The 14,035-nt window shown below is 53.5% G+C and overlaps 1 protein-coding gene across 6 annotated transcripts in view; it reads right to left on the reverse strand.

Annotated features, from left to right (window-relative positions):
• The window catches only part of TECPR2 (tectonin beta-propeller repeat containing 2), a 105,646-nt gene that overhangs the window by 47,461 nt on the left and 44,150 nt on the right, over positions 1 to 14,035 (reverse strand). For all 6 annotated transcript variants that reach the window (XM_049612103.1, XM_049612108.1, XM_049612106.1 and 3 more), the window contains 6 exons: positions 10,970 to 11,284; positions 9,222 to 10,204; positions 7,475 to 7,658; positions 4,543 to 4,716; positions 2,232 to 2,412; positions 957 to 1,098 (listed from right to left, as the gene is read on the reverse strand). In XM_049612103.1, the coding sequence (XP_049468060.1) occupies positions 957 to 1,098; positions 2,232 to 2,412; positions 4,543 to 4,716; positions 7,475 to 7,658; positions 9,222 to 10,204; positions 10,970 to 11,284 (1,979 nt within the window). The remainder of the gene's footprint in view (positions 1 to 956; positions 1,099 to 2,231; positions 2,413 to 4,542; positions 4,717 to 7,474; positions 7,659 to 9,221; positions 10,205 to 10,969; positions 11,285 to 14,035) is intronic.

Consider the following 14,035-nt stretch of genomic DNA (forward strand, 5'->3'; position numbering starts at 1 on the left):
TTTGGAACCCGACTGGGTGGCTCAGTCGGTTAAGCGTCTGACTTCGGCTCGGGTCGTGATCTCGCACTTTGTGGGATCGAGTCTCGCGTCGAGGTCTGTGCTGACAGCTCAGAGCCTGGAACCTCTGCTTCAGATTCTGGGTCTCCCTCTCTCTCTGCCCCTCCCCTGCTCATGTTCTGGCTCACGCTCTCTCTCTCAAAAAATTAAATAAACATTAAAAAAATTTTTTTAAACCTGAACCAGTGGAGACAAACACTGAAGAGACATTGCTTATTTTTCAACTGCTGAGGGTCAGAACAACCTTGCTGATGGGAGCAGGAGGCGAGGCGGCAGGGGGGCGGGGGGGAGAGGGCAGCTACAGTTACACTGAACGGTACCAAAGAGGGGAAGGGACAACTTCTTTGAAGACACGTTCTAGGCCACTCTGGCTGTGACCGAGTCACGAAAAGTTAGCTTACTTATACCCTACTATGACGCAGAGTGTTTCCTTTTCTTGGAACGCGTGGGAACATTCTCCTTTCTTTGTTGAAACACTGCCTGCTTAGAGACCTTGAGAGCAAGCAGAGAGAGATGAATTCGAATTGCAGGTTGGGTTTCCAAACTCACCGTCTAGCTCTTCCTAAACATCATCATTACCTAGGTCTTCCCTGGGCTTGTTTAGCATGTGAGGATAAATTACTAAGCAACACCGAAACAAAAAAAGAAACAATAAACAAAGCCTGTAAATTTAAGCGAAGAGAGCTTTGTAAGTGATCTCCTACGGCGAAAAGCCCTTGATGTTTCTAATGTGCTCAAATACGGCGAAGTTTAACTCCTCAAAGAGTAAAGAGTGAGTGTTCTTAATTCGGTCCAACCTTTCCAGTCTCTTTACGGAGAAGACAAGGGCTAGAAACGGGGAGCAGAGCTCCCAACCCGGGGGGACACTCTGGCCAGTGGCCCTGGAGCTGAGTACCTACTTGCCACCAATGGTCGTCATCTCCCTGAGGCTTCTTGGAAACGATGCCGGTCCTGAACCACAGGTTTCCTCGGATGTCCAGGGCCCACAGAGTCTGCTGGTCCCCAAGGGTTATACAGACAGGTTCCAAAGCCTGCCTTTCACTGGGAACGGGAGAGAACACGGGAGTCAGCACCCACGCTCCAAGCACCCAGCGTGACTAGGAATGTGGCAATCAAGTGTCTCCTGGCTGGGTCTGGACCCCACCCACCAGTTCCAAGGACAGAAGGTCCAGTTTTGAGTCACATTACTGTGCAGTGTATGTTGTTTAAATGTGTGGCAGCTTCCGAAAGACATACTGAAGACCCGGCCCGGCAGGGACGAGAAAATACCCTACAAGAAAAGAATGCAGGCACCCAAGGGACGTGAGGCCTAGAGCCCCACACCCTCCGCTGCTCCCTCCTGCACAATCTAGCGAGTGGAGGCGCCCCCCATGTGCCAGGCTGTGCTGGGCGGCAGCAGCTGGGCACACGCCATCTCGCTGCGGGCAGTGCCCTTCTCCCTCGTGCCCCTCTGGTGAAGCCCTCGCCAGCTTCGAGGCTCAGCCGGGCCGCACTCCCGGTTTAGGACCATCTACGCTAACTGGCACCAGCCGGTTACGTGGCTCCCCCGGAGCAGGAGCCCTGGGAGGGGAGGGCACCGGGCAGACCCCCTCGAGCGCCCAGCCCAGCCCGAGGGAGGCTCCCAGGAGCTACCTGCTCAAGTTTACTGGGCTGCTAGGTTCAAACCAAGGGCATCCTAGTCTCATTTTTCTAATCAGCAACACGATTTGATGGTCTGCAAATAAAATTTTGAGTGGTACAAGTAACCCAACGAATTAAAATTCAGAGACTGATTACCATGGACTAGGATGATAATAAAAACATTTGGCCCTAAACCGTCGAGACTGTAAACAGAAACCACCCGACAGCACTGGGCGGTGCCGAACAGAGACTGTCATGAGAGACTCGGGATGCCGTGATGCTCGGGGTTACACAAGAGGGCAGCAGCATTTCAAAAAACTGAGCTCTGACCCGACGCCCAGTCTGCCAGGCAGCGGCAGGCACAGGGCGTCTCCAAGGTCAGGCTGCCGACACTGGCTCCTGAGAATTCCAGAGAATGCTATCCCCACGGAGAGCTCCAGAGAAGCAGCCTTGGCCAGGACGGGCTCACATGGGTGCCTCAAGGGGAGTCGAGCAAAGAACTGAGGGTGGGACAAGAGAGCCGATGGAGAGGTCTCTGCTCTTCCTGCGGATACCTGACGATGTCACATTTCCACTGCTCCCCTTCAGGACAGAAGCTGCTCACGCCCTCCCGATACAGGAGGGCCCTCTGCTCTGTCAGCGCCCACACCACGCTGTTTCGGGCTGTGATCTGGGACAGTGGGTATGGACAGTCGACCTTCACGGCTCTGGCACAGGGGCGATCCACACTGAGACCTGCCAGGGAGACAGACAGGAAGCCCCCCAACACACAATCAGGATTTCACACCTCATTTGTATTCTGTCATCGGCTTCTTTTCCTTTTTTCGGTATTTTTTGCCTGTTCTTTTGTAATAAGTACTTTGTCTTTCTAAGGGTCAGTCAACAAAAAATGGGGAAATTGGCGTCTATCTGAAGTGTTTGCAGATGCGCTTTGAAAACTGAAGGGGGGGGGCGGCGCCTGGGTGGCTCAGTCGGTTGAGCGTCTGACTTCGGCTCAGGTCATGATCTCACAGTCCCATGGGTTAGAGCCCCGCGTCGGGCTCTGTGCTGACAGCTTAGAGTCTGAAGCCTGTTTCTTCAGATTCTGTGTCTCCCTCTCTCTCTGCCCCTCCCCTGTTCATGCTCTGGCGCTCTCTCTCTCAAAAATAAATAAACATTAAAAAAAAAAAAAGAAAACTGAAGGAATAACACAGCTCGGAATCCGGCGTCCCCAAGTATCTTACGAAGTCTGGAAAGAACAAGAAGGCCCAGAGCAGGAGAGCGGCCAGAGGCTGAGCCAGGAGGCCCGGGCCCAGAGCAGCAGCGCTCCCGAGGCCCTCCCATGCTTTGCGGCCGTGCCCCTCAGAGCATCCGGGTGAGCGAGCTGCTGTGGCAGCCGCTGGCGACGGTGGGGCTCCGAGGCCTCCGCCCCTCCTCTGACCCTCCGCGGAGCAGCTCTGACAAGGCAGCGGCCCTCTCCCTGCTCTCACCTAGTTGGCGGGAGTGGGGGTGGGGGGACCCTAGATGGAAGGCAAGGCCACGGCAGGGCCAGAGCTGAGGGTCCCTGACTCCCCGGCCGGGGCTCTTGCCCCCACCTCCTTGTAGCCTGTCTCACGAGCCTGGAGCCTCTCCTCAGGAGCTGGCAGAGCAGCCGGTAACTAAAAGCCCATCCTCCGTGGCGTCGGCCTGCGATCAGTTCTCGCTGCTTGAGGGTGCGCCCCGCCTAATCGCAGAAGCACCCCGTGTACCACGTCCCTGGCGGCACGTCTCGTCCTTGACCAGGAGAGTCACCTGCGGGGCTTCCTCCACCACAGATCCTCAGGCCAGCCGCAGGGACTGACGCGGTAGGTCTGGTCCGCCACTCCCCAACCCCAGGCCACAAGCACTCCGTTCCCCACCAGGAACGAAACTCAAATGCCCTTGGAAACTGGAGATGCCTTTGCCTTTCCAGAGCTCTCTGCACTTGAAGGGAGACACAGGAACTAGAATGGAGAGACCGGGACTGGCAGGTGGCCCAGAAGCTGGCAAGGCTGACCACCAGGGCTCAGGCAGCAGCTTCTCGGGGATGCTGGCCCTCCCACAGGCGACAGAGCGCCACAGGTGCAAAGGCTTTCAATCTCAGAGAGTCATCCCTGGCTGACGGCTCATAGCAGATTAAAACATTCTCTCCAAATCAGCGATATTAAATGGTCAGAAGACCGATCTTTACGTAAATCCACTACGGCCTCCTGACGACCAAAAAAGAGCTCCGTGCCCCACAGCCTTTGCAGATGCCGGCAAATCACACTGCCTTTGGAAACTCACAGACCGTTTTGCTGACAGGACACTAACACTCACTCTTGTTACACTTGGTGTTTAATAAGCAAGTCTCCCTGTGTCTCCTGCAGCAGCTCAAGGTTCCCCGCAGGGCAGTTTATTAGGACGAAGTTGAACTGCTACTTTGATCAAATTCTCTCTCAGTGTTTCTTCCAGACCCACATGTGAACAAGTATACAGAAGCAGGCCTTGACCTGGCTGAAAAAAATCCAGCCATAACCTAAAGGAAAAAATGACTGTAATGTCATTTTCCTTCCCGCTAAGATTCGATATTGTAGCACGTGTGACAGGCAATGGTTGGCCAGAAGGAGAAAAATCTGTTTCTGTATCTCACTAATTAATCCTATTAATCTTTGCCTTAAATTTGTCCTGGGCTGAATGTGAGTCAATAGCGGGAAATTGCTCATTTATTCCAATGGCAAATACTGTCTTTCCAGAAATGCTTTAACTTACATTGATTTTAGCTCCTTAGTCATTGCGACCGTTCTAAGCATGTCCCTAACAAAGTGAAGGACGGTAGGAAGCAATTACCCCCAAACTGCCAGACGCTGGAGCACAGCCTCCAGTTACCTGTCTGCAGGTATAGGTCTCCGTTCGTCCTGATGATCCAGGCCGTGTCATCGCTCAGGGCCACAAAAACTGCCTGGGGCAGCGCTTCGTACCAGTGCCGCTTTCCCTTGATGGTCACTTTTCCACAAGCAAAAGCTCGGTTAGATTTCTGTTCAATCTTCCAGAGGAGGGCGCCTGCGGAAATACAAATGCTATTCACTATCCAGTAAATGTTGTGATTCACACAAAAAACTTCACTCTGGTTGTGTCGGGGAGAGAGATTTCTAAAACCGCTCTCTCCCTTCTGCTTCTACCCCAACTGGGGAAAGGGCCCGCAGCGCCAAGGATGAGCCTTTGGCCACCACCCACCAGCCATGTGGCTTCGGGCATCGAGTCGCCTGGCGTCCCCGTGCCTCATTTTCTCATCCATTCCTTACGGGGCTGCTAGGGAGACTGGAGGTGAGAACATATCGACGACACGGCAGAGCCGGGCAGTGGTAGCGCTGACGCGGTTACCTTAGGAGGCACAACTGGTGCCCCACCAGAGGTTGAAAAGTCCCACAGGGACACAAAGGAGGCATTTCTGGATCAGCTAAGGGGATAAGATGCACGGAAAAGAAGCATTTGAGCTGGGCTATCCTTTTTCACTCAGAAAGGGATTCTGAGACACAGAGGTGAAGAAGGCCCTTGGGTGGCTTAGTTGGTTCAACGTCCAACTTCGGCTCAGGTCATGATCTTGTGGTTCATGGGCTGGAGTCCTGCATCGGGATCTCTGCTGTCAGTGCAGAGCCTGCTTGAGATCCTCTGTACCCACCCCCCCCCCCACACACACACTGGAATATTACTTGCCAATCAAAAAGAAAGAAATCTTGCCATTTGTGACATTGCCATTTGTGACAATGTGGATGGAGCTAGAATGTATTTGCTAAGCAAAATCAGTCAGAGAAAGACAAATGTATATGATTTCACGCATATATGAAACTCAAGAAACAAAACAGATGGACATAGGGGAAGGGAAGGAAAAATAAGATAAAAACAGAGAGGGAGACAGACAGTAAGAGACTCAACTACAGAGAACAAACTGAGGGTTGGGGATGGGCATTAAGGAGGACACTTGTGGGGATGAGCACTGGGTGTTACATGTAAGTGACGAATCATTCAAGTTTATTCCTGAAATACAACTGAAAGAAAAGAAAGCGAAAAGAAAAGACATGAAGAAGGGGAGGGAAGGAGGAAGGTGTTCTATGTGGACGGAGGGTGTAGCACAGGCCAGGCAGCCACGTGTAAGAAACCACGTGAATCAGCAGAGCACAGCCAGGCCAGACCAGAGGGTCTGACAGTAGGAGTTGAGGTAAGAGCAGAAAAGCAGGACAGACGGCCGAGCCCGGAGCACACCCTGGACGCCACGGGGCTCGGTGCCCCCTGAAGACTGCAGGGCCCCTCAGCTCAGACACTGAGCTGGTGGAGACAGAACTCTCCCTAGGTCAACGAGGGCCTGAACGTTTTGGAGACACAAAGTAGTCAACCGAATCAGGACAGGACCAAAGCTTTTAGATGGCTGGGGAGATGAACCCAGAAGTGAATGACAGAGAAAGAATGAAAACGCACAGTTATATAAGGCCCGCTAACAAAATACACTATGTCTCAGCCACTAAGGAAAAATAATTTTCAAATAAGCAAAGAGCTAAAACAAAGCAACCTTGAACAAACTAGTATTTTAAACAGTGACCTGGAAAGGGTCAAAGGAAATCCAGCTGAAGGCACACTGAAGTTACAGAGGAGGAGTCAAAGGCCACAGAGTACGTTTTGTCTGATTTCTATTCTACTGTCTGACTTCTCCTTCTCCTCCTCCTCCTTCTTTTTTTTTTTTTTAAATAGGCTTCATGCCCAGTGCAGCGCTCAATGTGGGGCTCCAACTCACAACCCTGAGATCAAGACCTGAGCTGACAGGTCATTATCTCACGGTTCATGGGTTCAGGCCCTGCTTCGGGCTCTGTGCTGACAATGCAGAGCCTGCTTGGGATTCTCCCTCTCTCTGCCTCTCCCCCGCTCAGGAAGACTCTCTCTCAAAGTAAACAAACATTAAAAAAAAAAAAAAAAAAAAAAAGACCTGAACTGAAATCAAGGGTCAGACACTTAACAGACTGAGCCACCCAGGCGTCCCTCCAATGTCTGACTTCTATTCCAATGTCCCAACAATAAGTTCGTTACTATGAGGCAAATGCATAGAAATACTTCTATTCTACCTACCTACCCCGATAGGTGAAGTGGCCAACATTATGACGAAACAGATGAGCAAATGATTCTAGACAGGTAGGGGAAGTACAGGCTGAAAGTCTGGTCGAACCTCATTCAGGAAACGTCTGCTACGGTTCACTAAAAATGGTTAGCCTAAGTACGGCTTGTGAGAATGAACACATTTTTCTTCTACTCTCAGGGAGTAGATTATTTGGCTAAAGCATACACATCGCTCATTAAAAAATAATTTCTAGGAAGGAAACCAAATGATCTGAACATATCCAACACATCCACAGGCCCACCTTCATTAGTTCAGTTGCGTTAAAGCAACAATAGGAAACAAACACATTTTATTTTTCAATCAGCCCAAAGGCCTTCATTTTTGAAACAGATTTTCTTTTTATAAGAGGTATGTTAATCTCTCAAAAATACCCCCCAAATTCAAGCTATTTGTATAGCTTATAAAAACAATTTCATGTGTCACCATTGCAATTAATAAACAAAACAAAAATTCAAACTAGACATCCATTTACTCTATTCGTTAACTGATGTCAAATGGAGTGACCCCTGTTCTGTGGGAGAAAACCCCCCAAACCTGCAGGAATGGGAGGAACGGGAGGAACGGGACGGTCTGCCGAAGGGATGGGGCCACTGCAGGGCCCACTGTGTGTGAGGCGGGCTGCAGGGGTGCCAGCAGGGAGCCGGGGAGGCCGACCTGAGGGTGAGACTGCCACCTGCTGGACGGCGTCTTCGAACTTCTGCCAGCGTAGCCCGGCGCCCGGCAGCGCGCTGCAGAACAGGCCGCCTTTGTAGTCCAGGCACCAGATGTACTTCTCGGAGACCGCCAGGCTGAGTATGCCGTAGCCGGGGCCAGAGTACCCCATCCAGCTCTCTGCAAACTGACAAGGACAGAGCCTGGTGAGTTCTGTGGCAGAGGACAGAGCTGCGCTGTCGTGCTCTCATCAGCAGGCCAAGCATGCAGGGCGTCCTTCAGCTCGCAGACCCGAGGATCTCTGAGAAGACAGGCGGGGACCCGCTGTCTCTGGGCCGTGCTCAAAGAGAAGCGAGCGCTCTGAAATGGGAGTTGCCGTCCCCTACTGGGACCCCACAGCATCCCCGGCTAACACCGTGTCATCCGAGAACACCTTCCTAATGCGGTGCTTTGTGCACAGGCGTACCGCGCTTTATACAACGTGCGTGCAAATTGCTATTTCGTGCCTCCGATCCTTGCAGATACGCTACCTAGTGTTTTAAATACGGTCCCCATCACTGGACATGGGGCACACCGTGTGGCTGATGGAAATCTGGCCAAGATGCTCAGCCTGGCAGAATTTTGTAGACCAACAGTTTGGCTGCTTGGATTCTTTTTAAAAAATCAAAGCTAAATGAAGTCGTTGTAGTTTGACAGTTTTCTGAAGCTGCAGAAGAAATCGATGTACCTGCACAATCACTTGAATATGCAAGTCAACTGCTTCACAGAGAATGGCGCCCGACCCTTGCCAATCCGGCCCTGCGCCCCGTGACAAGTCTTTCTCAACCTCCTCCCCAACGTGCCACAAAATTTCTGGGCTTTTCCAGCTACTGGGATGGGGGGGAAGACTGTCAGCAGGTAGGGGAGAAGTCCTCCGAGTGCCAGGTTCCCAATCACCCAGGGGAGGGCTTTTCTAGAGTTCTGGCCTAGAATCCCAACAGCCTGCCCTCCCAGGACGTCGTCTGCCTGGCTGGCGCCTCGCAGCTTCCCAGAGCCCCGCCCTGTGCTCTCCTCCATCGGCCCAGAGTCTCGCTCAGCTGAGACGATCGGCACGTATGTCTGCCTCCTCAAGACTCTGAGATCCCAACTGGCCGTCCACGTGCCACGGGGCCTGCAACCGAGGGCTCTCAAGAGGGGGTGGGTGCAGGCGGGACCGAGGGGAAGGTCTAACCTTTCGGCATTGGTCTCAAAGCAAGTAAGCGGGACATTTCATTCTGAAGGTGGGACGGCACAGAGGCTGGGAGACGGTCCCGGGGCCAGCCCCGCGCTCCACTTGCTACGGGACCTGTGCAAGCCGTTTAACCGAGTTGCGGTTCCCTCCGCTGTAAAACGGGGACCACGGCAGCGCCAACTTCACAGCTTGTTTTGTTTTTAGAGTAAATGAGGTGGACTCATAAAGTGCTTAACGGTGTCCAGCAGGCGGTGAGAGCTGCCCAAACGATACACATATCGGCATCGAGGGAATCCAGTGGTACATCTGGGGAAAGCACACCTAAGTTCACACTCATAATCTGGGCCTCACAACTACTCAGCAGGAAAAGTCACAATACGTGGTTAGTTTTGAAACCAAATACATTGAATAAGAATCATCTGCTAAGAAAAGCAAGCACTTTAAAGAAATCTCCTTATGCAGGATGACTGAGAGTGCCCCTTTAACCGCGTGCATCGTCGGGTGGACCCACAGGAAACTGGCCACCACAAACCCACATACCTGATCTGACTTTAGCAGCCCGGTGTCTTCTGTGCCGGGCTGGCTCAGGTCCTGCAGGGAACGACTACCCCCGAGCTCAGTCACGCTCGTCTCCGAAGAAGATGAAGGCAACCCTTGGGCATAGATGTCCTCCTCGTCGCTGGACGTTAACACCTGGTCCCGGGAAGGCTGCTCCAGCCGCGGCTCACGGGTGCGAGTCGCCAAGGCAGAGACCGGGGGAGTCCGCCGTCCTCCCGCACTCCCCAGGTCACGTTCCGAGGCCGCCATTTCCTTTAGGCCTGTGTCACTGTCAGTGACAGCGTGCCAGGGAGATGAGCCGAGGTGGCCGGGGGCCTCCACGTGCGTTAGGAAGCCCTGCCCCTTGCCGGGCCCCTCGGCACCGCCTTCGCCAGCTCTGGTCCCCGGCAGCCGCTGCTCCGCGTGGGGGGCCCAGCTGAGGCTTGAAGGCACCGGGGGTGAGTCTAGGAAGGGGGCTTCAGAAAAAGTGCTTTGGGGGTCATCGGGCTCCATGTCCCCTGCTTCCCGGGCCTGTTCTCGCCAGCGTGACTGTCTGCTATTCAGTCCCTCGTCTGCGGGGCAAGGCTCCTCTCTGAGGTCGGTAACATCACTGCCTTCCACAGCCTCTCTCAGCTCCAAGAGTGAAGTCCACACTCCCCTGTGTGGCTCCGTCTCGCCTGCGTGGTTCCATCGTGGACTTTCAGGTCTACTGTCACGCCCTTCATTCAGTACGTCAGGGGCAGGCTCAGGCACCTCCAGGACACTGAACGCTTCGGGGTCATTATTCTCCTGCAGGGCACCATTCACCTCTCCGCTGAGGTTACTCTCCCGGTCAGGAGACTCTGTGCTCGAGCGATCCACAATGCTGCCCAAACTTGAGGTCATGGACAGCAGGTCTGTGCTCAAGGACTGGGGACTGTCACCCGGAAACTCACAGCAGGGAGTTGACTCAAGGGAACTGTGGCAGGCACTCCGGCTTCCACCTTCTAATTTAAAATAAGAACGTTTAAGATGACGGATGACTCTGCATAAACGGTAAGAGACTAAAAAACAAAATTTTGGCTCAAGAAAAAATGCATCTTAAACGACGGAAACCTAAGTGAAGTATGAATTATCCTAACGCAGAGGTGTTTTAAATGGACGCAACCGTCAGACAGGCTGATGGGCTCTGAGGCCTCGCTCAAGAAATGTTAAGGGGAAAAAACAAAGGAACAGATGGACTACAGATCAACTGTTTAAAATGATTAAAACGCTCAGCAGTCCGATACCTGTCCTTCGATACTGCAGTATCTGTAGCTAGGGAGGCCTAACAGGAACCAAGGAGCAGAGTTAAACGAGTTCTCTGTTAGATCGCACGTCTGTAACACAGCCAACCCCAAACGTAGTGATCCCTCTGCCTCCATGACTTTCCTTCCACCCGGGTTCACAGACTCTGGTCTAACACATGGTATATGTAGATAGATCCAAATTTTTACCTGAATATTGAGAAGTGGAACCCCAGGGCCAGCAAGCAGGGCGGTAAGTACGCAGGTGCACGTTACAGGATTTAAACCTCGCGGAAGCGCTTTACGTGTGCGTGGCGCTCTTTTGCAACTTACGAAATACTTCACGGCAAAGCCCCTCCACAGAGGGGGACACGTGATGGCCGCAGACCCTCCCTGCCTCCCCTCACCCGAGTGGGCAGGCGCTCGCTCCGTGAGGGCAGCACCCCCTACGTGAGGAGTCAGCGCGTGCGGTGCCACAGGCCGTACCTGACTTCTTCTTCCTCTTCTTTCTCACTTTCAGCGGCTTCACCACGAGCTCCTGCTCAAACTCTTCTGAGCTGATCACGCTGAATCTCTGTGAGGCGGGCTGGCCACCCCTCCCCGGCTCTGGCGCCGCCTGGAGCCCGGAGCCACTGTCGGTGGAGTTGAGAGAACTGCTCCTGCTCCGTGGCTCGCTGGCCACGGAGCTGGCCACGGAAGAGCCCCTGAGCCTCGTCTCAGAAACTGTGGCCCCCGACGGCTTCTCCGCGCGCTGCCCGGACACCTGCTCTGTGCACCCGGACGTCTCCAGGCTGTCTCGCGCTGGGAAAGGAGGGATGGGTTTTACTACTGGTTACAAGATAGTCGACGTGCTCTCATTCAGGTCTGCTAACCCTGCTGAACACCAGCCTGCCGGAGTCAGAGAAACTAACGAAACTAAAAGAATCGCACAGAAGATTCCAACAAACGGTTCTGGGCTGCAGGAAGCGCACGTACCCAAATCAGGAAAAGGATTCCCCACAGCTGCCTTTTGCAAATAACTCAAGAGTCCGGGAACGCCACTAAGTATACAGCATTTCTCACATCAATTCACAAAGAATTTATAAAGAAGAGAAATGGGCTTAGTGATATCCCATACTTAGACCACGCCCTAATACACTACTACTCGAGAGGCACTTGAAAAACACACGTGTACCTCTAATCCTATTTCTTAACCAACTGAGCCACCCAGGTGCCCTCCTCTAATCCTATTTCTTGAAATTCAAGGAGTGAAGGTGATTTCCTGCTAGCACCAAGTCAGGATGGAGAAGTATGTTAACAAGGCAGCGTCCAGAGCAAGCAGAGAGCAGCATCCTTCTCAACACGACACCAGAGTCACTGTGGCCAGAAGGGTTCCAGCCACAGGACTAGGGACCACTTTACCCGTTCAGCCACCCGTTTGTGACCGAGTACCCACGATGTGCCCCACACCGTTCTGGGGCCATCAACCAGACAGACGGGAATCCCCGTCCTCTTGTGAGGGTCGTCGGGGGCAGACTGTCGGCCGTGGCGTGCACACTGGGGGCTGACAGGGAGGGTTCTGCTCTGCGTGAAGCCCGGGCAGGGAAGCGACTTGTCAAAGAGCACGCAGGTTGGTGGCAGGTCTGGGTCCAGAGCTCCCCTGTCAATACAGTGCCCGCCGCCACATGTAGCTATTTCCCGTCAAAGCCAAATGAAATTTAAAATTCTGTGGCACTCACGTGTGGGCAGCGGCCACCTACCGGTCAGAGCAGATACAGACCATGTTCATCGCTGTGAGAGAGTCCTGCCGGAAGGCAGTGGTCTAGAGCTTACTTGTCCCCAGGGGCCACGCTGCCCCTGACGACACTGACAACGCCAGCTCAGAAACTCAAGTCAGAACTTACGCACTTTCCACGACTAGAATTTGGAGTATTTATCCCGACTCACCCTCTGACTTAAGAGGTAATTCACTTGCCGCCCCAGCCCCACCTGGCCATCTCTTAAGAGATGGTTAATTCGGGGCCAAGACAGCCCTTATGACACTCATCTTTCCGAGAGGTAAATATGTGGCTAATGAGACACTGTTCGGTGCAATTTCCTACTCGCTGCGGTTTGTACTCTAAACGTTACGAAAAGAGATGAGGCTGGAGTAAGGCTTCAGGCAGGCCTGTCGCATGGAGCCCAGCGGCCTGCCCCCCGGGGCTCCTCTTCCCCGCCTTGCTCCGCTCCGGAAGGCCTGGGGTTTGCGACCCGCCCACCCTTCGGTCCAGGACCTCCGCTCCCTCGCTTGCAGGGACTCAGATGCGAGCTCATGCTGGCGAGAGAAGTAACAGCAAAGATGCCCCTGAGGCCAGGACCCCGCAAGGCCGTGGCTACAGCAAAGGGGCCCCATTTCTGACCAGCGCGGCAAGGCAGGAGGAAGAGGAGAAATGCTGGCAGAAGCAGAAATCAGAAGACGTGCTGACTGGCTTGGGGCTTGTCACTTACCCCCCTAGTCCTTGGTTTTCTAATCTGTGAAATGGGGACACCACGAATTAACAGATACTCAGGGTCTTCTTTCTACATGCCATGTGCTGTGTAGGCCCACGAAGCGGAGTCACAAGATCCTTGCAACCAAAAAGTTTACTATTTTGTGGGGTAAGGTACACAGTAAGTGAATGGCTCCATGGTCAGAAGGGCAGGAGGGAGCTCCCTGGGCACTCAAGTGAAGAGAGGGCTGACTTAACTGAAGCACTCGGGGAAAGTTTCAAAAATGCAGGAATCCCTGACCTGGGTCTTCAATAAGGAGTGGGGAGGGTGCAGGGAGCACCATCCTGCCAGAAGCGGGCCACGTCCTAGAGCACCACACACCTAGCGTTCGGGCCTGCTAAGTGCCCGGGTGAGTGGGAGAGGGCAAGGGCTCGGAGAGGGCTGGCAGCTGGAGGACGGGGTGCCCTGCAGGCCACCTCATCAACGGTGGCCACAGGAGTGCGGCGAGCAAGGAGGGGATGAGGCCGCTCCAACCCCGGGGAGGAAGGAGGCCTGGCTGGGGAGGGGGAGCTGCATCTTCCTAAGTCCCAGTCTCCTCGTCTATGAAACCAGTACCTTCCATTTAAGGTTGTTCTCAGGACCTTACAAGGCCAGGAATGCCGTGTGCTTAGTGGTCTCTGGAACACAGGGAGAACAAGGCGAGTGACAGAGACAGGACAAGGACAGAGAGGAGAGCGGAGTGGAGGGAGGGGGGGTGGGGCCCACACCACTGTCGTCACCGTCAGGAACAAGCTTGCCGATGAGCCCCAGACCACCGAAGTGTGCGTGAGAACGTGTGTGACAATTCACTCGTTAGAACCTGGGCTTGTATGAATTACAGAAAAAGGTCAAAAGCAGAGAGAATAATCAATGCGATAAGAAGAACTGTGTTAAGGGCAAAGGATATGTCCCAGATAACAGATTTAAATGTTCTAAAATCTTGGCAAATCTCTATCTTCTGAAGTACTAATCCCACACGCCGTCCGAACACCAGAGAGCAGTCATGTGGGTGCTGTGCTCTCCCTCCTCGCCCAGCCTCCCACCCTCCAGACCCACGGAGCCACT

This window comes from Panthera uncia (genome assembly GCF_023721935.1).
Source record: "Panthera uncia isolate 11264 chromosome B3 unlocalized genomic scaffold, Puncia_PCG_1.0 HiC_scaffold_1, whole genome shotgun sequence".
Lineage (NCBI taxonomy): Eukaryota > Metazoa > Chordata > Mammalia > Carnivora > Felidae > Panthera > Panthera uncia.